The sequence below is a fragment of the Linepithema humile genome, chromosome 3 (assembly GCF_040581485.1).
Source record: "Linepithema humile isolate Giens D197 chromosome 3, Lhum_UNIL_v1.0, whole genome shotgun sequence".
Classification (NCBI taxonomy): Eukaryota; Metazoa; Arthropoda; class Insecta; order Hymenoptera; family Formicidae; genus Linepithema; species Linepithema humile.
Window position 1 is genome coordinate 15,157,428 of NC_090130.1, and position 21,118 is coordinate 15,178,545.

The 21,118-nt window shown below is 29.8% G+C and overlaps 3 protein-coding genes across 13 annotated transcripts; 1 reads left to right on the plus strand and 2 right to left on the minus strand.

The window, feature by feature from the left end:
- Nucleotides 1-1,319: 1,319 nt before the first annotated feature.
- Nucleotides 1,320-9,116, minus strand: LOC105669375 (vascular endothelial growth factor receptor 3). Its single transcript, XM_012362283.2, has 8 exons — nucleotides 7,891-9,116; nucleotides 7,587-7,809; nucleotides 6,087-6,250; nucleotides 5,773-6,019; nucleotides 4,601-4,710; nucleotides 3,958-4,027; nucleotides 3,308-3,892; nucleotides 1,320-2,324 (listed from the first exon to the last, which is right to left on the minus strand). Exons 1-8 carry the CDS (start codon nucleotides 8,142-8,144, stop codon nucleotides 1,827-1,829), a joined length of 2,151 nt encoding a protein of 716 aa, XP_012217706.1. The 5' UTR covers nucleotides 8,145-9,116; the 3' UTR covers nucleotides 1,320-1,826.
- A 147-nt stretch (nucleotides 9,117-9,263) lies between these two features.
- On the minus strand, nucleotides 9,264-19,904 carry LOC105669376 (nonsense-mediated mRNA decay factor SMG9). Of its 11 annotated transcripts, none has more exons than XM_012362284.2 (10): nucleotides 19,653-19,901; nucleotides 19,004-19,170; nucleotides 16,166-16,207; nucleotides 15,109-15,318; nucleotides 14,727-15,023; nucleotides 14,367-14,511; nucleotides 11,453-11,573; nucleotides 11,262-11,373; nucleotides 10,630-10,751; nucleotides 9,264-9,905 (listed from the first exon to the last, which is right to left on the minus strand). In XM_012362284.2, the coding sequence occupies exons 2-9, from the start codon at nucleotides 19,144-19,146 to the stop codon at nucleotides 10,673-10,675; spliced, it is 1,149 nt and encodes a 382-aa protein (XP_012217707.1). In that variant the 5' UTR covers nucleotides 19,147-19,170; nucleotides 19,653-19,901; the 3' UTR covers nucleotides 9,264-9,905; nucleotides 10,630-10,672. The 11 variants fall into 11 exon arrangements, with proteins under 11 accessions (XP_012217707.1, XP_012217711.1, XP_012217709.1 ...); XM_012362288.2 differs by having other exon boundaries at nucleotides 15,109-15,295; nucleotides 19,017-19,170; nucleotides 19,653-19,899; XM_012362286.2 differs by having other exon boundaries at nucleotides 15,109-15,295; nucleotides 16,166-16,212; nucleotides 19,653-19,899.
- Nucleotides 9,727-10,623, plus strand: NC2beta (negative cofactor 2beta). The gene has a single exon (XM_012362292.2). It carries the CDS (start codon nucleotides 9,727-9,729, stop codon nucleotides 10,228-10,230), a length of 504 nt encoding a protein of 167 aa, XP_012217715.1. The 3' UTR covers nucleotides 10,231-10,623.
- Nucleotides 19,905-21,118: the final 1,214 nt, after the last annotated feature.

A 21,118-nucleotide genomic window follows, 5' to 3' on the forward strand; every position in this document is an offset into this window, starting at 1 on the left:
AATGAAAAACGCCATTAAAATTTGGTATTATTGTTGCATATTACAGTTATTTTCTTTTAATTGTACATTATTTCCTAATTAAACATAACAAGTCATTCAATATTGGCGCCCTTGAGCGGCCATCTTGAGCGACCACTTTATATAGTCACTTCCGTCCGCACTTTTAAGACCAAACGCTCCCTCCTGTTTCTTTTTACTCAATGGTCAGTACAGTGTCTCATACAAGTTAAACAAGGCACCGTTACCCCGCTACATTAAAAATATTTCTAAATTTTTTGAAATTGATTAAAATTTTCTACTTCTTGGTTTTTTCATAGACTTATATAAATAGACCCAGCGTTCTGTGAGAGGAGTTGTCCGCGTCTTCTAAAGGACAGAATGATACGCAGTAAGGTGCTGTCTCCGTCACTTGCTGGTCTGGAGGGGGAACGTCGACAACGTTGAGGGGAATTAAAAGGCGCGCGTACCGCATGTATAAATGCGGTACGCGCGCCTTTTAATTCCCCTCAACGTTGTCGACGTTCCCCCTCCAGACCAGCAAGTGACGGAGACAGCACCTTACTGCGTATCATTCTGTCCTTTAGAAGACGCGGACAACTCCTCTCACAGAACGCTGGGTCTATTTATATAAGTCTATGGGTTTTTTAGCTGTTGGCTTCGTAGATTCCATGCTTGTAAATAAATAAATCTTACCTTATTTGTAGTCACCTAACCTTCTCATGTCAAAACATCCCGCCATATGGTCAACACACAAGAGGTCTGTTTTTTATAGCTGAACTGGCTGCACTAGTTCAGAGTTTATCTTTCTCCTTCCAATGTGGAGGGAAAAAGATAAACTCTGAACTAGTACAGCCAGTTCAGCTGTAAAGAACAGACCTAACATATAACGGCACTGGATCTCCATCACCGCACATGCGCAGAGCCGCACATGCGCATACAACCGGTCCCATATCGCAACACTGCTTCCAGAGTCTTCTCTCTGCTTCCTGCGTCTAGAATCTGGCCACACTGCTCGGTGTTATTAGTGTACATTAGTGCAGAAAGTTCGGCAATAAAGAACAAACCTATTCTGTGATATCTCGTGCTGGTTGTATACGATACGTCAATAACAGAGTAAAATTATAAGTAAGTGAACCAAAAGATATGATTGAAATCAGCCTGACTGTTTCTAGATACATAAGAAAATATTGCTCTAAAGGAAAATTTATTGTATTATTTTAGCATTATTATTCATCTACATTTGCAACTTAATTCAGTAAATATTGAACAAAAATACGTATTATAACATGCACGTACTTTTAGAGAATGTAAACTAGTAATTGAACTTCTTTTGCAAATTTTATTTTTTAATTTATCTTATTTCACATTCTTCGACGAACCATTATTAGTAGTTAAACCAGATATTTTCTTTCGAGTTAATCCTGTTATATACAGTCGATTCCAATTAATTGGGACATATCTGGAAACCGTAATACTTTGATAATTAAACGGCTGCCCTAATTATTCCAAATTTGATTTTAAAACAATTTATTTTTCAAAATTTGTTACAAATAAAGTTAATCGGTTAGTCCCAATTAATCGGAATCTACTGTATACTGTTCAAATTTTATTTTTTTTGCTGTTGTATTTTTATATACAGTAATTTATCTGAACTAAATTGCTAGCAATTGTTATTTTACAATATCAATTATTACATAATTCCATAAAATGAAAATTTTTTAGGTATGAGGATTATGAGGATTCTTATTAAAATCTGTCTTTCTTTTTAAGATTGGAGATATATAATATTTGACCTAAAATTAAAATATTTTATAATTTACTCTAAGCTAATGTTTGTAGTTTGTTTTTATATTATTATACACATGCATACATACATATTTATCAAATGATTCTAAATTACATTGGTGTGATAATAACATATAACAAGGATTGCTTGCTTCATGTATTGAGTGTGAAGGTTCTTTTAGTGTTTGCAAATCTAAAACAAGTTGTGCAAAACTGGGCCTATCTTGCGGCATGGTATTCCAACAAGAGCACATAATTTTATATATATCACAAGAAATACTATTAGGACAAGTTAACCGACATTTGCCCTGAGTTAAATAATGTAACAACTCCTCATCTTGTACATTGGCATATGGAAAAGAACCCAGAGTTCCAATCTCCCAAAGAACAATACTGAACGACCAGACATCACTTTTTGAAGAAAAAGCATGATCACGTATAGCTTCTGGTGACATCCAACGTATTGGGAGCTGGCGAACTTTGCCTGCTGTATTACTTATCACGTATATTCCATTTCGTGACAAACCAAAATCAGAAATCTAAATCAATAAGTTCTTGTAAGAAATAAAAAGATGATTGTAAGTCATATTTTTCAATAACATTGATCTACAAAATTAGACATTTGTTGTTCTCTGGAAAAGAATAGTCTTCTACACATTTTTGTATACTAAATCCAAATTTATTCTAAAAAGTGCGTACTACATAAGAATTTTGAAAAAAATGTATAAAAATAATGATTTTGATCACATCTACAATGTTATTTAAAAATAAATTAATTTATTTAATAACTTTTATGCCATCTTAAATTAAGGTTTTCCTTTAAAATAAATAAAATAAAATAAATACCTAAAAAAGACGAGAGATGTGATGTAAACTACATCTATGTGACATACAAAAAAGGGTTAATATTGAATAGAATTACTGTTACTCTCATGTGACTAAATGATCTATCTTAATGAATTCATGACAAACATATCTTACAGAGAAAAAGCATGAAATAATAAAATAAAAAAATCTGTTTATACAAAAATATGCATCAGAACTGTTTTTTTTTTTTTCTTTTTTCTTATTTTTTTATCATAAATAAACCGAATTTAAAATTCAAATCAGTAAAAAAAAACGAAATAAAATCTATTAAAAAAAAAGAAATTATTATTTTAAGATAACGTAAATAAAACTAAAACAAATATTTCTTTGGAAAATCATAAACTGTCGTTTTTCGTGTTTTTCTTCGAATTTTTTTCAAAATTTTGATGTAATATGTACTTTTTGATACTGAATTTGGATTCAGCACAAAAAAGTCACGGAATACTACTTTTCTTTCCCAAACAATAAATATATAGACATACACACAACATTAAGGGCCGATTGTTCCACCTTAGTAGGTTTACCTGTCAGTTACCTATTGATAAATATCAGTAATCCTTACTCGATGGTTGGAATACCGCGTAAGGATTACTGATATTTAATAGGTAAGTTGAAAGAAGTTGGAACAGCCGACCCTAATACAAGTATCCATTACCTTTAGTGTTAGATCTGAGGTGAGAAGAATATTTCTTGCTGCCAAATCTCTATGTACAATTCCTTTGGCTTCTAAATGCTCCATTCCTCTAGCAATATCAAGCGCAAATTTCATAAATTGTTGTTTTTCAATTGTGCCACATAAATCTACATCCTTATTTTTATTCAGCTTAACAATATTTATATATTCAGACATAACTTTTTCAAAGTTACACAAAGATATGTCATCCGTTTCAATGTTTCTTTTAGAATGGAGATATGCAAGTAAATCTCCACCTTCCATATATTCTAAAAGTATGCATATAGGATTATCCGGTAAAGTGCAGCAACCTATAAGGTTCACTAAATGCGGATGAGAACCGGCTGCTTTCATTATCTTAATTTCTTCTAATAGTTGACGTCTAACTTCAAGTTCGTTAGATTCGTCGAAACACTGTGACATTTTAACAGCTACCAAAGTGTCTTGATTATTATTTAGACTGCCTAAGTACACTTTACCAAATTGTCCTTTTCCTAATTCATATTTAAAATTTATACATTTGTACGACACTTCATATTTGTCAATTTGCGCTTTGTAACATATTTCCTGCAATAAGCAGCTTTATGAAATTTGTAATTTATCTTTAATGATTTGATCTTTTCATCACTAACCTCAGTTCTCGGTTCCACATATATACCAATATTGCGTCTCTGAAAGACCAAATGTGGCCATCTAGCCAGCCTACAAGCAAAAAGTTTACACATTATTTGTTTACAAATAGACCTTAAACATATAATATTATTAATTATAATATTAAATTGTCAAAAAACATTATATAGATTAATACCATATATAAAATTGCTAATATGAATTAAAAATTAATCGTTAATAAAATTGATATAAAATATATTTCCGGTTATGCCATTTAATAAATCTTTAATAAATCTTCAATGTTCTTTGACTATTAAATTGTTTATATTTTGTGCAGAAGTAAACAATCAGGGATCTTTAAAATTGTGACTTTTTTAAATTTAAATTGGGACATAAAGTGCAACTAAATCAGATAGAAAAATTAATTTGGTCTTTAAAAAGGGCTTTATCAAAAAGAGAAATTTATGGTGATGATTTAAAAAAAAACAAAATATTACTCAATCATAAAGCCGTAATAGGAGGATTTGAACAATTTATGTTTTATTTTTTAAAAATGTCGAATTTTATAAAAAGGATTATATATCATTAATATTCTGTTGAAGTAGAACTATTAATGATACATATTTTAATCAAATCCCATTTATCTTTTCGAAATTATTGTACCGTGAAGGTCCGGATGGCCATACGAGTTGATATCCATTCTTATTACGTATTAACAAGATACTGACAAATCCTAATATAATACAAATAGCAACACCAATAAGCAGCAGCCACTACAACAAAGTTATATTAATTTTATATCACGTGCATTAATCTTTTAAATGTTAATGATATATATATATATATATATATAATTTGAAATAAGTATGTATATATTTGATATAAGTATGTATATATATATATATATATATATATACATACTTATATGTCTCATTTGAAAACTGATTACCAGTGTTAATGATATATACTTATATACATTAAAAAAGCATTTTTAATCTGAAAGATTTTCGCAAAATTTAACATTTGTTTTGAAGTTGCTCAGTTAAAATTTTTCATAAAAATTTTCAAATTTAATATGACAGACGTACACAAATATGAAAAAACTATTTTCTCATTAAACTGGATTTTTAAGAGCTTTTATAGTCTTCAAATTTTAGTCTTTGAATTTAGCATAAAAAGTTTGGAATTGAGAAGATATATTAAGAAAATATATTAAGAAAAAAAGTATTATTTTGATACAATGCAAAATAAAATTTATTTTATTCTGAAATCTTAATTTGTATATTACATTGAAATTAAATGATAAGAATTATTTTTGAATTTAATATATTTTACCTAAAGTTTATTACCTAAAGTTATTTTCTATTTTTAAATTATATAAAAATTACATCGTAATTTTCAAATTAAAGTTCGTAAATCTCTCTGAAAAAGTTTCATCTAAAATCTATTGTTTGATTGTCTGATTGACACATCTGTCTGACCACATTGGATTCACAATTTGGATTTTCACAATTTGTGTTTGTATTTTTATTTCTGAACGATCGAGAGATAATTATAATTGCCAATTCATATATTTTAAAACCTTAACATTGGCCTACCAGCAATGTTAAAACTTTCTTTCATGTTTTGGACCATACAACACCCTGATAGTACTAGGTTTTTTAATACTAGGCCATACGATAAAACGATTTATATTAGTATAAAATATAGGTATCGTATATTTATTTATCGTATATCCGTGATATTAATACAAAATATATTATTGCCTAAGAAAAGTGATATCGATACGACGGCCGGTACGTCGTATAACAGTCAACATGTTAAAAGATACATACAATGATCTTTCCCCTCAATGTTTCTGTTTCATCTGTATTAACAATTGTGAAGTCTCCTTGAATTCCTGAGCAGCCTCGATAATCGGTTGCTGCGACCAATATTTTGTATCCATTTTCCACTTTTACATACTGATCGTTAATCTTGCAATCCCAAGTAAAGGTATTCGTTGTAACAATCACATTGCTTATCTTCGTAATATTGTACACAGAATATCCTGCGTTTGATATCAATGACGGCATACCAATACTAGAATATTACATATTAATTGGAAGAAAATGATAAGAAAATGCAACAATTAAAGAAAAGATTTTACCCAATTACATAAGATTGAATGTAAGAACTGTTTGACGTAACATTCCAATTTATAATAATATTTTCTTTCACTCGGATTGCTTTCACTTTCGGCACAGGCAAGGTAGTTTTTGCATCCGCGCAACTGCATTTAAGCCCTATACATTCTGGCACTGTGTAGATAACCTATGTAATGAAGCGTATCTTGTTAAAACATAGATTGTTTTTACTTTGAATTTCTGCGCAAAATCTAGACACAGTTTCCTCATCAGTTTGAAAGTTATTTAATTTTCATATTTACATTGGTTCTCATGGGAATTGTCGTATTGCAACATTTATTAACAAATTTGAGAAAGAAGAACTATCAGATTATGTGTTTTATGTGCATCAACAAAACTAATAAATATTCATGCAAAATTTCATTAGGATTTCATTAGGATTGATTTCGATTTGAAAGTTATATCCCTATTAAGCTGCACCCCACCATCGTCAAATCAAGTCGCACCTAACAATTAATTTAATGCTAATTATGTGCTAATTTGTTGCCGCAGTCCGGATTTTGTTGCTCCTACCGTTTAGCAAGAATTCACGTTCAAAGTGGGGAGAAGGGGGCAGCTTGACATTAAGCTGCCCCCCCATAACAAAAAAAATATATAGAGTGCTCGAATCAAAAAATTATTTATACTAGAATTTGTTGCTATTTTGTTGCTCTAAGATAGCGTGAAAACATTTTGAAAAAATTGCATTATTTAAGATATACCAGTATACACCACTATACGACACTATGCATTTACTGTAAATAATACAATTTTTTCAAAATGTTTTTACGCTATCTTAGAGCAACAAAATAGCAACAAATTCTGGTATAAATGATTTTTTTATTCGAGCACTCTATATATTTTTTTTTGTTATGGGGGGGCCGGCCAGCTCAATGTCAAGCTGCCCCCCCCCCCCCCCCACTTTAAACGTGAATTCTTGCTAAACGGTAGGAGCAACAAAATCCGGACTGCGGCAACAAATTAGCACATAATTAGCACTAAATTAATTGTTAAGTGCGACTTGATTTGGCGATGGTGGGGGATGCAGCTTAATAGGGGTGAAAGTTATTTATCTAAATCTGCAGGAAGAAATATAATCATTGCATCACATGACTCATTTTGGCATTCATGATTTCACGATTGCTAATTATTTTATTGTCTTGGAGTTGATTTTAGGAACAATTCATATCCTAGAAGTTTTTTCTCTCTTTATTATTACGGATTAGGAAAAAACAAATATTAATTATAAATATTTTTTTCCAATAAAAACGTTGAAACTCATGTTAATTTTAATATTGTAACTCTCTATATTATCCAAACTTACTTATTCAATATTTCAGTTAAAATAAGAAATATATTGTATTTTTATATTGTAATTTCAACGATTTTGCTCTTTAATATTGCAAAGCTAATGATGAATTAACTATGAATACTTGAGCGTAACACTATTGTATAGTCACATAAAGTATTGCTCATAATCTTACCTCTGGCAACTTCTCTACAGGTTTAGCTCTTGGATTGGCGTATACTTGTATTTTGTATGTGCAGTTCGGGCGTGTTTGTAGCTCAGGCATGTGATGCAATAATTTATTTTGCGGCACTAATAAACTAAGTGGACTTTTATCCTGTACTGTGTAGAGTGCAGAACCTTCTGGGCATTCTATCCTATTCACATCACTTTTCTTTGGTATGCTTGTAATCATAACACTGTAATGCATAAACATTAAAGTTTATATTTATTGAATATTTATGTATGTTATTGAAAAACTAATTAAACGATACAAAGACCTGTATGAAGAAGGTTGTTTTCCTTTACTTGGCGGCATCCAGGATATATTCATTTTCAATGATTTCAATGTATTTTCACCTTCAAGATCATTTACATCTTCTAAAGCATATACTGTTATATTTTCCACAATGCCAGCAAATTTCATTGCATTCTTTATGTTTGTCGCACATATTGTATGAAAAAGTAAAAACAGTACAACAACTATATCACGTATTAAAGTCCACATACACACATATTTGCACTGTGTAAACATCTCATAGTATGACTATTATTTAAACAAATAATTTAGACGTTATATATGTCGTTTATGTTACTTTTGATTTTTATAACGGATTATTCGATAAAAGGATGTCTACTTAATACCACGCACTGTATTTTACCTCGAGTTCAAATAGGATTTATCATTTGTAACATATCTAAACCATTCTTATCTGATAATCTTATATTAATCGCCTTAAGAATGGCACAGCTTTTTGATAAAGCGATAAACGCAATGTGTAGAACTTTTGCTCCAAATATTATAAGATATTACTTGATTTTTGTAAAATCATAAAATTTTACCGGGTAAGCAAAATAACTATTAATTTCAAATTAGGTAATAATTACAATGAATAAAAAGTTAAACTACCAAATTAATTTTTATTAACAATAAAAAAATCAACACATGTATTCGTACATAAATTACACTGTCAGAGATCTATTTTTTGTTATTTGAAAAAAAATTATCTTTCATAGTATTTGAAGCGCTAAATCCAACTCCAAAAGTATATTGCATTAAGATTTTGAAAAAATTACAAATATACCAAAAATAACTATTTTAATTATATTTACTATACTATTATCCGCGTAAAGAGTAACTTTTTTCAATAAACTATTTTAAATAATTACTATATAAAAATATTAATGTTTTTATACTAAAATGAATAAATAAGATAAAGAGATATTGTAAAAAGAAAGAGAGATATATATATAATACACACCATTTTTGTGTGATATACTTTAGATAGTAGAACTAAGGTCACTCACACGGCTAATAAATGTTTTACAAGCTTATATATATGATCTGAAAATCTTCGGCATAAAAATTGCATATTAAATGACGAAACAAAAAATTTTTCCGAAATATATATATCTATTAAAAAAAGTTGTTCCTTTTTAAGCCATAAGCAAAACGATTTTTAAAAATCTTAAAGAAACAAAACAAAATTAATTTTAAAAGAAAATAATATTTCAAGATAATGTAAGTGAAACAAGATAGTGTAAAAAAAGTTTTATTCAAAAACATTGTAAATATAGCAAAAATTGCTGTTTTTGAGTCCGCATAAAAAAAATAAGACTGCGAAAAACTATTATTTTCCAAACAAAACAGATCTATGCAGAGAGCAGAGAATTCTATTTATTCGTATAATTTATAATAATTCATAATTCTCATTTCTGATCTAAATTATTTCGAAAAGAACATTACCCATTTTGGGCCATCCGCGAATAGTAATGGGACCCAATTTTATTATTAAAATAAAAACTCGAAATATCTCTGAAACTGTGGAAGATAGGGGGATAATTTGTAGGACATTTTGGAAAGCCTTTTCCAAGCCCTTTAAAATGCACTATTCTTAATCCCTCTTAAAAAATATTATTCATTATATGAACAAGCATAATGGCTTCTCAGTAATTTCAGTAACGACAACTATAATTGTTAATTTCTTATTCTTTCAACACTCTTATTAATCGTGGATCTATAATTCATTATTATTCGCTTGTGACCCAAAAGCACATATAAAAATGGATAATGTCCTTTCGTAACAACTTTTTCTATTTAACTGTCCAGGAAGCAAATGGCCTCGGCTGCGATGTCACCAACTGACGATGACGAGCTCACTCTTCCTCGTGCATCGATTAATAAGATAATCAAGGAGATTTTGCCTCACATGCGGGTTGCGAATGAGTCTAGGGAACTGATTCTAAACTGTTGCACAGAGTTCATTCACTTGCTGTCTTCTGAGGCAAATGAGATCTGCAATCAACAGCAAAAGAAGACTATAAACGCAGACCACATTCTTCAAGCGCTCGAGAAATTAGGTTTTGGCGATTACAACGCTGAAGCGGAAGCTGTATTGCGGGATTGCAAGGCTGTAGCGGCTAAAAGAAGGCGTCAAAGTACCAGGTTGGAAAATTTGGGAATTCCCGAAGAAGAATTATTGCGGCAACAACAGGAACTGTTTGCTAAAGCGAGAGAAGAACAAGCTGTCGCAGAACAGCAACAATGGCAGCAGTTGCAAGCTGTTGCGCAAATGACATCCATGCAACAAGCTGACAGTGAACAGGAAGATTATTCATAAAAAAATTCAAATTGTCTTTTTTTTTTTTAAATTTAATTAAAGAATTTAGGTTTAAATTTATATTAAATTTACAATTGATTGCATTTATTCAAGTTTAAATAAAAAATCTTAAAATTTGTTTTCAAAGCCCGATGAATATATGTATCATTCACTTCAAGAAATTTATATTTATAATATACAGGAAATTGTAAAGATGAGAAAATTCATAGAGATAAAAATAGCAATTGAAAAGTGTTAAACACAAAAGCGAAATAGGTTAAATATAAAATTTGCTAAACATTCAAGCCATTTTTAATAATTTAATTCTGTATCATATCGGTGTATTGTACATGAAAAATATCTTAATATCATAACTTGTAAAAGCAATATATCGTATAAAGCCAATTAAATTAATTGTACCTCTATTTTTCTTCACATCTTTCCGTGTAAGCAATTTTCAGGTTTAAGGCATCAACCTTCCATATTCAGAGGATAGATGGCTTTTTTTGATTGCTTCCATAACTTTTGAAACATAATGATACCTGCCAATAAAAAAACTATTATATTTTAAATACATATAATAGACTCATTTAAAATTTTTTTTTATTATTATTTCAAATAAAACTATAATTTCTCTCAAAATAATATAAAATATATTTACGCAAAAAATGTTAAAACAATATATTGGACTGAACCAAAAGTTTGTTGAATAAGCTGTGGTTCAACTCAATATAAACTTAAAAATAAGGAGTATTTGAAAACCATTAAAGTGCCAACTTTTTATTCCTGTATTATTCTCGTATTTATTCCTAATTTCTTTTTTATTCAATTATAATCAATTGATCGTTAAAATAAACTGAAGAAAAAATAAAAAATGGACACGACTTGGTTCTGATGAATAAAGCCTGCGAAAACCCGACTCATCGTTGTCGTTATCATCGTTGTGAATATTATAACAAATATAATAATATTATATAAGATATTATATATAATAATATTAAGTACTAATCATAAATACAATTAATAAGTGCTATTAATTATTATTACTTTACCAGCTTCTCTCCGTTAAGACGGACGGTGTCATCGGATTTCTGGGAACTCCATGTATCTTTATTCGTAATTTATCTATAAGAGACTTTTCAGTTTCGCAAAAAGTCATGTCTTCTGCAAATACATTAGGTTTCAATATATAATTTTTTATAAAATTCTAAATTTTCTAACAGTTTTCTAAAAAGATCCTTACCTTCTTTAATACTCGAAGGTATTAAAAATAAGTTTAAACCGCCTTCTGTTGAACTTTGAGTCATGTCTATACCGCTATGAGTTTGCAGTCTAGAACTGGTAAATACTTTATTATAAAATGCCTGAAACAAAAAAGTACAATAAATATGAAAATAGTGTGCGTACACTTAAATATAGTCAGAATTGAGCAAAATCTCTACTTTCAACAACTTGACAATTAAGAAATGTTTCATTATGTCATAAATAAAAAATTATTTCTAAAAAAATTTTACTCATATATTCGAATTTTTTTAAACAATGACCTCAAATCTACAAAGTTTTGAAATTTTGAATAAACTCAATACGGCAATTATAAATTTGAATAATATTAGGTTGTCCCAAAAGTTTTTTTCGTTTTCTTACTATAAATTAAAAACTCAACCTTTTATGAACGACACAATTTATTAAAGTATATACAAGCCATTCTGCTCTACCACCTTTCTCCATCTCTCCGAAAGCCTCATGATGCCATTTTTCCAAATGTCTTTGATTTACTGGCAAAATATTGATTGAGGTGATTTTTTATGCCATTCAAAGAGTGAAATTTTTTATCACGAAGAGAATTTTTTAAAGAAAGGAATAAATAGTAATCAGAAAGAGCGAGGTCCGAAGAGTAAGGAGGATGAGGTAGAACATCCCAATCAAACGACATCAACTTGTTTCGAACGGCCAAAGAGACATGCGGCCTAGCGTTATCGTAATGGAAGACAACGCCTCGCCTATTAATCAATTCCGGACGTTTCCTGGATATTGCAGCTTTAAGTTCGTTGAGTTGGCAGCAGTATTTTTTAGAATTAATGACTCGATTGGGTGGAGGCAATTCGTAATATACCACACCCTTCCAGTCCCACCAGATGGATAGCAAAATCTTCTTTGGGTGAAGGCCGGTTCTGGCAACAGACAAGGGGCTTTTATCCCGACTGAACCATATTCGTTTACATTTTACGTTATTGTAAAGGGTCCAACTTTTGTCCCCAGTAATCAGTCTTTTCAAGAAAGGATCTTTTTCGTGACGTTGGAGAAGCAAATCGCAGATGGAAATGCGGTCTAAAATGTTGCGTTCCGTCAGTTCATGAGGAACCCACACTTCAGAGCGATTCACGTATCCGAGCTTCACGAGATGATTGTAAACTGTTGTTCATGGAATGTTTAGAGTGTTTGCAATTTCTCTAATAGTGTACCGGACGTTTTCGTCGACTAGTCTTAATGACATCCGTATTCGTGGTGAATAGTCGGCCACTGCGTTCTTGATCTTCTAGACTCAAATCTCCGGCTCTAAATTTTCTGAACCAATTGCGGACAGTCTGGACAGTCACAGTATGATCCTCGTACACAACGCAAATCTCACCGGCAGTTTCTTCAGCGCTGCTACCTTTCTTGAAGCAGTGCAGTATCACGTGCCGTAAATGTTTCTTTTGATTCTCCATCTTCCAGTACGCATAGAAAGAGACCAGGACACTTTTCAAGCAAACAACTGCACTGTTAGGAAGCTAACAAGCGGCCGAACACCAAAATATTAATAAAAGCCGATCGGGTTGCGCGTCTGCTTTCTTGTTGCATAACAATGCTTAGCGCGCAAATTACGAAAAAAACTTTTGGAACAACCTAATAGATTTTACATAAAATTTATTTGGAAAGCTTTAGGCATCTTTAATTTGAAACTTAAAATGTCAAATTTGTGAGAAAACTTTTTTTGGGAACAGAAAACGAAAAATCTACATTTATCTAGATATTAAGTATATTTTAATATATTTAAGCTCAGAAATAGTTGTCGACGCGTAATTTAAAAGTGGCATGTAAACTAGAGTTTTTTTTAAAATACAATAAATTTTATTTCAGGTTTTAAAAAAATATTTTATTGAATTTCAAAGTATTGATATCAGATTGGAACTCAAATATTATAAAAACTTAGAAATCAAGTTTAATAAGAATAAAAGATTTTTTAAAATTAAATTTATCATATTTTTGCCATATTAATTTGAAAATTTTGGCTAAAAATTTCAATTCAGCTATCTCAAACATCTTCATATTTTGCGAAAATTCTATACAGAGAAAATACTTTTTTAAATAATGTACATATAGGGTGTGACCCCCACTGGAACGGTGTCTCAAGTAAATTGATATTACTTTGCAACGAATGGAAAGAATATAGTATGAAATAAGTATACAATAATTAAGTAATTAAAATAAACATTATAGAAAAAATGCTACAAATTTGTCTGGACGCTCAATATTTAAAAAATGATTCATCAAAAAACACTGATAAGCTGAAAGAGAATATTTGAAAATATATCCAAGACATTTCCTCAGTCAGAAAGTATATTTGAGTTTGAATTTCTGTGCTGATTCCGATATTGGATAACACTTTAAAAATATTTATCACTAAACACCTAGATAAATTTTTAGTATTTTTTATGTTTATTTTAATTCCTTAAGTATCGTACTTTTTTGCATACTATACCTAATAATATTGACCGGTTTCCTCTACAAAACACGACATTTAATTCATTTTGTTCTGTTCATTCGTTGCAAAGTAATAGCAATTTACTTTAGACACCTTTCCAAGTCACTTTATATGTGCCATTAACACTTAAGAAGTTAGTTTTCTCTCAAATACTGATCCATGTTTTTATGTTTGATGTATGTTGTTACATATGCAATCAATTAATTATAAGAAAGTCATGGAAACTTAAGTACACCGATGTAAGAAAACAGTGAAAACAATGAAAAGAGGAAATTAAGGTAACAGAGATTTAATTAATTAAAAGGAAGAAAGAGGGAAAAAACAAGAGAACTAAAGTTAAAAAGATTTGGCTACATTTCAAAGAATAAAACATCTTGATATGGACGTATTTCTGTAATGAATGCAATAATACCTTCATTCTGTTAATATTATTAGGCATAAAATCTTGCACTTCTGCCTTATTATGCAAAAACACAACGTGCGGATAATATTCCACATAATCTTGATCCATGATCGTTGTTGAAGACGGTTTTAACATTTCTGCAGTTTGTAAAAATCTACAAAAGAGAAATAAAAATATATTTCATCGTAAATTTCATAATAAAATACAATAGTTATGTTACATGATTAAGAAATTAATAATATCTTTTCTTTTAATTTAAATTACTATTTATTGTTTTAAATTCTATACGTGTAATTGTCTAAAATATATTTGTGTAAATATATTTGTGTATATTTGTGTAAAATATATTTTAAATATATATTTAAATACCTCACCAAATTTGGATCCACAAACCAATCTTGCACAAATATAACAACGTGACACACTGAAAATAAGAATGCTGCAAATTGAAGCGATTGTAGCTCCAAATTAGGGTCGGCATTTGCAAAATCGATTGTAGATTTTTTTTGATCAAAAGAATTGGAATAATCAATTGGAGATCCAGAAAGAATCGGCTGAGTGTCCAAATATATTATCCTATTTTTAGTTACAAAGAAATCTATTCCAGTGGTACAATTTGCACCACTTTCATAATACGACAAATCTTGGACTTGAAAAATATCCGACCTATAAATTGTGAAATAAAATTTTAAAGCAATATTAGCAGCATTAATTTCAATGTAGCTGATAGCAATACAAATGCAATACATACGAATAATGTGACGTCAGCATTGATATGATTGTTGATTTGCCAACACCTTGCGCACCTAAACATCCGACGACTAAGAAATCTTGCTGATCGTACAAATAATCTATTGGATTCTCACATAGTTGCATATTTTCATCCATGAATTTGATACAAGTGGTCATCTCAGGACACGTGGAAACAGTACGATTTGCTAAAATGTATTTTTCAAGTTTTCTAAATAATTTGAAACATCACCCCATAAGTATTAAAAATAATATGTAGTGTATTATATATGTAAATTATACATGTATTATTATATATATTATGTGTCAGTTTCAGAGTTATTAAAAAAATTTTTGCAAAAAAGTCTTCCAAATAATATATGGATAAGAAATAGATTTTTCCATAGATTGCTGAATTCACGTTTCTGCTCAAAATTGTCATTCAATTGAAACATCACCCAAGTATTATACATAAGTATTATACTAATTAAATACTAATTCAATATGACAAACCTAATATAGTAGATGAATTTTTGAAAAATTATTTCACTCTCTTCAAATTAAATTTTGAGGATCTTTATAACATTGAGATATGGATGTAATATCAAAATTTAAAAATTCAGAAAATTATTATTTTTATAAAATACAAAATATAATTTTGTGTTTTTAAATTTTTATTTACATATCACATTTAAATTAAAGTCAAATGTCAAACTATTTTTTAATTTAATCATATTGTATCTGTCAAAATTTTTTATTCATAAATTACAAAACTTACATTTTAATTTTCCAATTAGAAATTCTAAAAATTCTCTGGAAAAGTTTCATATAAAATCTATTATTTAAATTTCCAATTGTTACATTAAACTCATTCAAATATCCAAAATTTTGGCTATAGATTTGAATTCAGCGTTTCAGAAAACTTTAAATATTCATTTTTAAATAACTATTAATTATTTTTTCATAAAAATTATTTTTGCTAATAAAGCATTTTTATTTCTTAAGTTAAGTTTCTACAGTTAAAAAGCTAATATGCATGACCGCAATGGACTGCCATTATATATTGAATAATTACTTACATTCTTGTAGTTTTGTTGATGCTCCTGAAGATACATCGACATCTTTTCTAAAAAAAATTTTTATGTAATAATATTGACATTGCTTTATCTACATTAGAATTATGCTATAAATGTCACGATTACATCTACATAGATTATTTCCATAATATATGTACAAATTTCTTTTTAATGTAAACAATTATAAAAATTAATAATTAAAGTATTGAACATCTAAAACATCTAATTTGAGTATTAATTAAATCAAAACATTAATTAATTTAATTGATAAGTTACAATAACTAATAATAATGTGTCAAATTTTAATTACATTACGTAGAGAATTGGCAAAATTAACACAAAAAATAAACTTATCATTAATTAATATTTTATATCGTATATAATTTGCTTCTATATCGTAAACAATATATATTATGTTAAATGACAATCAACTGTACTTGAATATATTGTACCAGGCAGTGCTGTGCATGCAGTCAGTGAACCCATTCTTAGTTATATTAATTTTTTTTATTTTAACTTTTTTATATCTTTTCTTAATATTCTTCATGTAATCTAAGTCTTTTCCTTTCTACTTATTATCTATCAAATTGAAGAGAGTAAAATTTGCCTTAACTGTTTTCTTTGTCTCTCTCTGTTTCAAATTTTTAATCAAAATTAAAATAATTTTAAGCAGATATCAAATTTATTTACATAATTTTTGCAAAACTTGATTTTTTGTAGATATAAATTATATAAAATTACGCACGCACGCACGCACGCACGCACGCACGCACACACTTCAAATTTGTACAATTAACTATAAATTTTTTGGGACCGATTATATCCATATTGTAAACTTTTTCCTAAGTTTCTATTCTTTTGTTAAAATAGAACATATGTAGAATAAAATGTGTTACTTTGATAATATACCATCTTTATTCTACATATACTTACACAAGTATGATAATAGAAGATCAATGCAGAAATTTATTTTATATACAGGGTGATACAATAACTATTACCACCTTAAATATCTTCAAATCTATAAAATCCAGAAGAAGATTTGTGTAACTAAAGTTGCATGGTACGAAGGGGGCTATCATATGGCGATAATAATTTTTGTCCAGATGGAAACGCTTCAGAGATATCAAGCTATTTAACGAGATATTTCATAGTTTATGTAAAATTATGTCAAATTAAAGTATAAAATCTCTCGTAAACTATTCAATTTTTGGCCATCTTACCTCTATAATTAACTTTTTACGCCGAATATTGCAAGGAATCGATTTATATAAAAAAATAAGAGTAGTTCCATTTAAAAATGAAGATGACCTTGATATCTTTGAAGCGCCTCCACCTGGATAAAAATTATTATTGTCATATGATAGCCCCCTTCGTACCATGCAAATTTAATTACACAAATCTTCTTCTGGACCTTATAAATTTGAAGATATTTAAGGTGGTAATAGTTATTGCCTCACCCTGTACTATATATAGACATTTAGATAATTCATAATACAGACAAGATTAGAGACATTATAGATGTTTCATATATATACAGGGTGTCCCGTAAAGACCGTAACAACGCTTAGGGATATATTTCTGAGATAATTCTGAGCAAAAAATCTTAATACTAAAATACTCAGGGTGTAATGGTTTTTAAATTAGAAGCATTTAAAGTTAGCGAATAAGATAGCCTGAAATTTGCGCGCTCAGGTGTATACAACGTACAGTGATAAAAGAGAAATTGACTATCGCTCCCCTGTTGTCAGTATTAATATTTGGAAAATAAATTTGCCAATACATATTAACATAAATATTGTTTACGCAATTAAGATTTTGTTGAAAATATTATTAAAAAAAAAATATTATGATACACAAAACGCAAGCTGTCAAAAATTACATTTCTTTGACATTTCTTTTTATCTTACAGATATATGTACAATAAAATTATTAAATAATTGAAATAGTTTTACAATATTTTATTTTAATAACAGTTAAAAATAATTAAATAATATTGAATATGTAAAGACTCTTTGCGCATAATTTTCAGGTAATAAATGTTGTACCTTTGAGTAATGAAACGCATGCATTTCATTTTTTTTAAATATTTTATAAATCATTGTTTTTGACATTCCAACTTGACGACTAATTTCACGAATACTCATTGTAAGATTTTCTTCTACATTACGTAGTACTTCTTCTTCATTTTATCATAAATGAGTAACATATCACAATATTCTGTACAAATAATGAGTAACATATCACAATATTCTGTACAAATATCTGTAAGATAAAAAGAAATGTCAAAGAAATGTAATTTTTGACAGTTTGCGTTTTGTGTATCATAATATTTTTTTCTTTATAATATTTTCAACAAAATCTCAATTGCGTAAACAATATTTATGTTAATATGTATTAGCAAATTTATTTTCCAAATATTAATACTGACAATAGGGGAGCGAGTTTCAGGCTATCTTATTCGCTAACTTTAAATGCTTCTAATTCAAAAATCATTACACCCTGAGTATTTTGGTATTAAGATTTTTGGCTCAGAATTATCTCAGGAATATACTCCTAAGCGTTGTTACGGTCTTTACGGGACACCCTGTATGTATATATATATTTGATTGTATTAGACCTAAAAAATGACTAAATAAAAGCAGAGAGAGCTGACTTATTCAACTTTCAACAGTTTGCAAAATAAAATTCTCAGAGATAATTTTGATAAAAATTGCCTGATTTTTTAATTTTTTGATGTAGAAAAAAAGTGATCAAAAATTTTCAGTTTCCAAATTTTTTTAAAAGTAATAAATACCTTAATTTATATAATTATTGTAATTATAATTAACATTACTATACTTATGTCCATTACGTTGGCTTGGGGAAACAGCTCTGTTTTCTCCTTCTCTAGTCTTTAATATGAATGTTGGTCTCTCTACGATTTTAATTAAAGTCCTGTTTTCTCCATCTTTCATCTCTGAGTCCTTCGGTGTTGCTGACATTTTATTTGTAGCAAAATATCAACACTGTAACATATTTAAATATACATATTAAGTTAAAATTATTTTTAATTTATTGTACAAATACATAAATATATAAATGTAATGTATAAATTGAAACTTTGTATTACAATAAATAGAAGCAATGCATTGCATATCATTGAGCTAGATAGCATACTAAAGAGAGCCTTAAAGGAGTGAGGATGATTCCACTCTGGAAAAAGAGTTTAATATTGTCAAGTATATGTTTCATCCCCACCAATATACAATGTAAATGTGGAAGAAGTACAGACAACCTCTGGCTACTATTGTTCTCTTTGGCCCGAAAACTACACATTGGCTCTTATGAGAAGGCTCTCTCCAGTATGTTATAGAGCTCAATGTTGCATATATCCTCTTCATATATAATGGGTTGTTTTATTGGGAATGTTTAATGTTTTTGTTAATCTCATGTATTTTTTAGAAGTTTTCTGACAGTTTAGTTCTTTCTGACACTTTATTTACATAACCTTGTTAATAGTTTTCAGATATGCACACATCTACTTGAGCGGTTTGATTCCAATTCTCTTTCTTCATATATAATGTTTTTCATTTACTGATTAAGTAGCTTTCATTGAACACTGAACACTGAACTCAATAGCTTTGTTTGCGTCGCATACTCCAATATATACACCAGGGAGTACTTAGATCCAGTGTGGCCAGATTACCCCTCCATTCCTGCTGTTGCTGTTTGCGTCTTAAAGTTAGGTTGCGTTCCGTTTCGCACATTATGCGCACGAATTACATAGAAAACGTTCCGTTTCACTCAATGCGCGTATGAACAGCGCTTAGAATTCCCTAGATCCCCACCACCTGCAGCGCATAATACACGCATCAGCTACCTCAAGTTTGAGTTGCAGCAGCTTATTGGCCGGAGCACAGACTTTTGCATAAAGCATAACGCATAAGCATAAGGAAATTGATTGGTCCATTTCCTTATGCATTTGCTTATGCTTATATATAGACCAATCAATTTCCTTATGCTTATGCGTTATGCTTTATGTAAAAGCTTGTGCTCTTGGCTTATGCGTTCCATGCGATTGCGTAATTGCATATGGCGATTGATAGCGATATTGTAAAAAGTGTCAAAATAGAAAGAGTCATAATGGAAGAGTCATTGATGATTCACTACTATTACTGTCACTCATTTCATCAATTAAAAACATTGTCACATTGATAGCGCAATTTATTGTGGAATCCATTTTGATTTTCCGCTTCTAATGCGTTCAATATCGTTCCGTTTCAAAGCATGTATCATGCGCATAATGAAACGAAACGCAGCCAATGCGCTAAGCATTAGCGATGCGAACGATGCGTGCTATGCGCAAAACGGAACGCAACCTTAAATATATATGGCATGGCTCCGAAAGGTCTCCCCTCTTGCGACCATCTGGTTCGATGGAGGGGAGGTAATTGAGGAAACGGGAAATTCAAAAAGAGAGGTTTGTCATCCTAAGGTAGATTTCAAAGGCACGCAAAGTCTCGATAGAGGAGTTTTTGAATAGAACAGTTGTTGAAAAAGGAGGGTTGATTCCAGCTTTTAGTAATTCAGAGCGGAAAACAGTTCTAGCATTATTATAAAGTGAACAATTCCATAGAATATGCTCAATATTTTCAGACTGGCAGCCACATCGGGAGCTTTCCATCAAAGCATTTAGGCGACACACATCAACACGGTGTCAGACACGGTGCTTTCCAACAATGACACGCCATGGCACGGTTCGACACAGCAGAAGAGCATAGACTTAGGGTGCCGTCACATACAGCCCGTAATCCGTAAGGCCGGATCTACACTTAGAACATATATACTGGAAGGAGCATAGCTGACTTGCCGTTGTCCTCAACATCTATCTATCCGGGTGCATTCGTTTATGCAGCGGTTAGCGCATCCACTGCGTTTAAGGCCATCACACACAAAATGACATAACTATATATG

Excerpts from the sequence above, each read along its gene's own strand:
- LOC105669376 (XM_012362284.2), bottom strand. The coding sequence starts at position 19,146 with ATGTCAGCAACACCGAAGGACTCAGAGATGAAAGATGGAGAAAACAGG. Across the intron at positions 16,208-19,003 it reads AGCCAACGTAATGGACATAA|ATGTCGATGTATCTTCAGGA; the intron begins GTATAGTAATGT and ends TTTTTAGAAAAG. Across the intron at positions 11,374-11,452 it reads ACCTTCGAGTATTAAAGAAG|AAGACATGACTTTTTGCGAA; the intron begins GTAAGGATCTTT and ends ATGTATTTGCAG.
- LOC105669375 (XM_012362283.2), bottom strand. The coding sequence starts at position 8,144 with ATGTTTACACAGTGCAAATATGTGTGTATGTGGACTTTAATACGTGAT. Across the intron at positions 6,251-7,586 it reads CTGTAGAGAAGTTGCCAGAG|GTTATCTACACAGTGCCAGA; the intron begins GTAAGATTATGA and ends TTCATTACATAG. Across the intron at positions 4,028-4,600 it reads TGGCCATCCGGACCTTCACG|GCTGGCTAGATGGCCACATT; the intron begins GTACAATAATTT and ends TTTTGCTTGTAG.
- NC2beta (XM_012362292.2), top strand. The coding sequence starts at position 9,727 with ATGGCCTCGGCTGCGATGTCACCAACTGACGATGACGAGCTCACTCTT.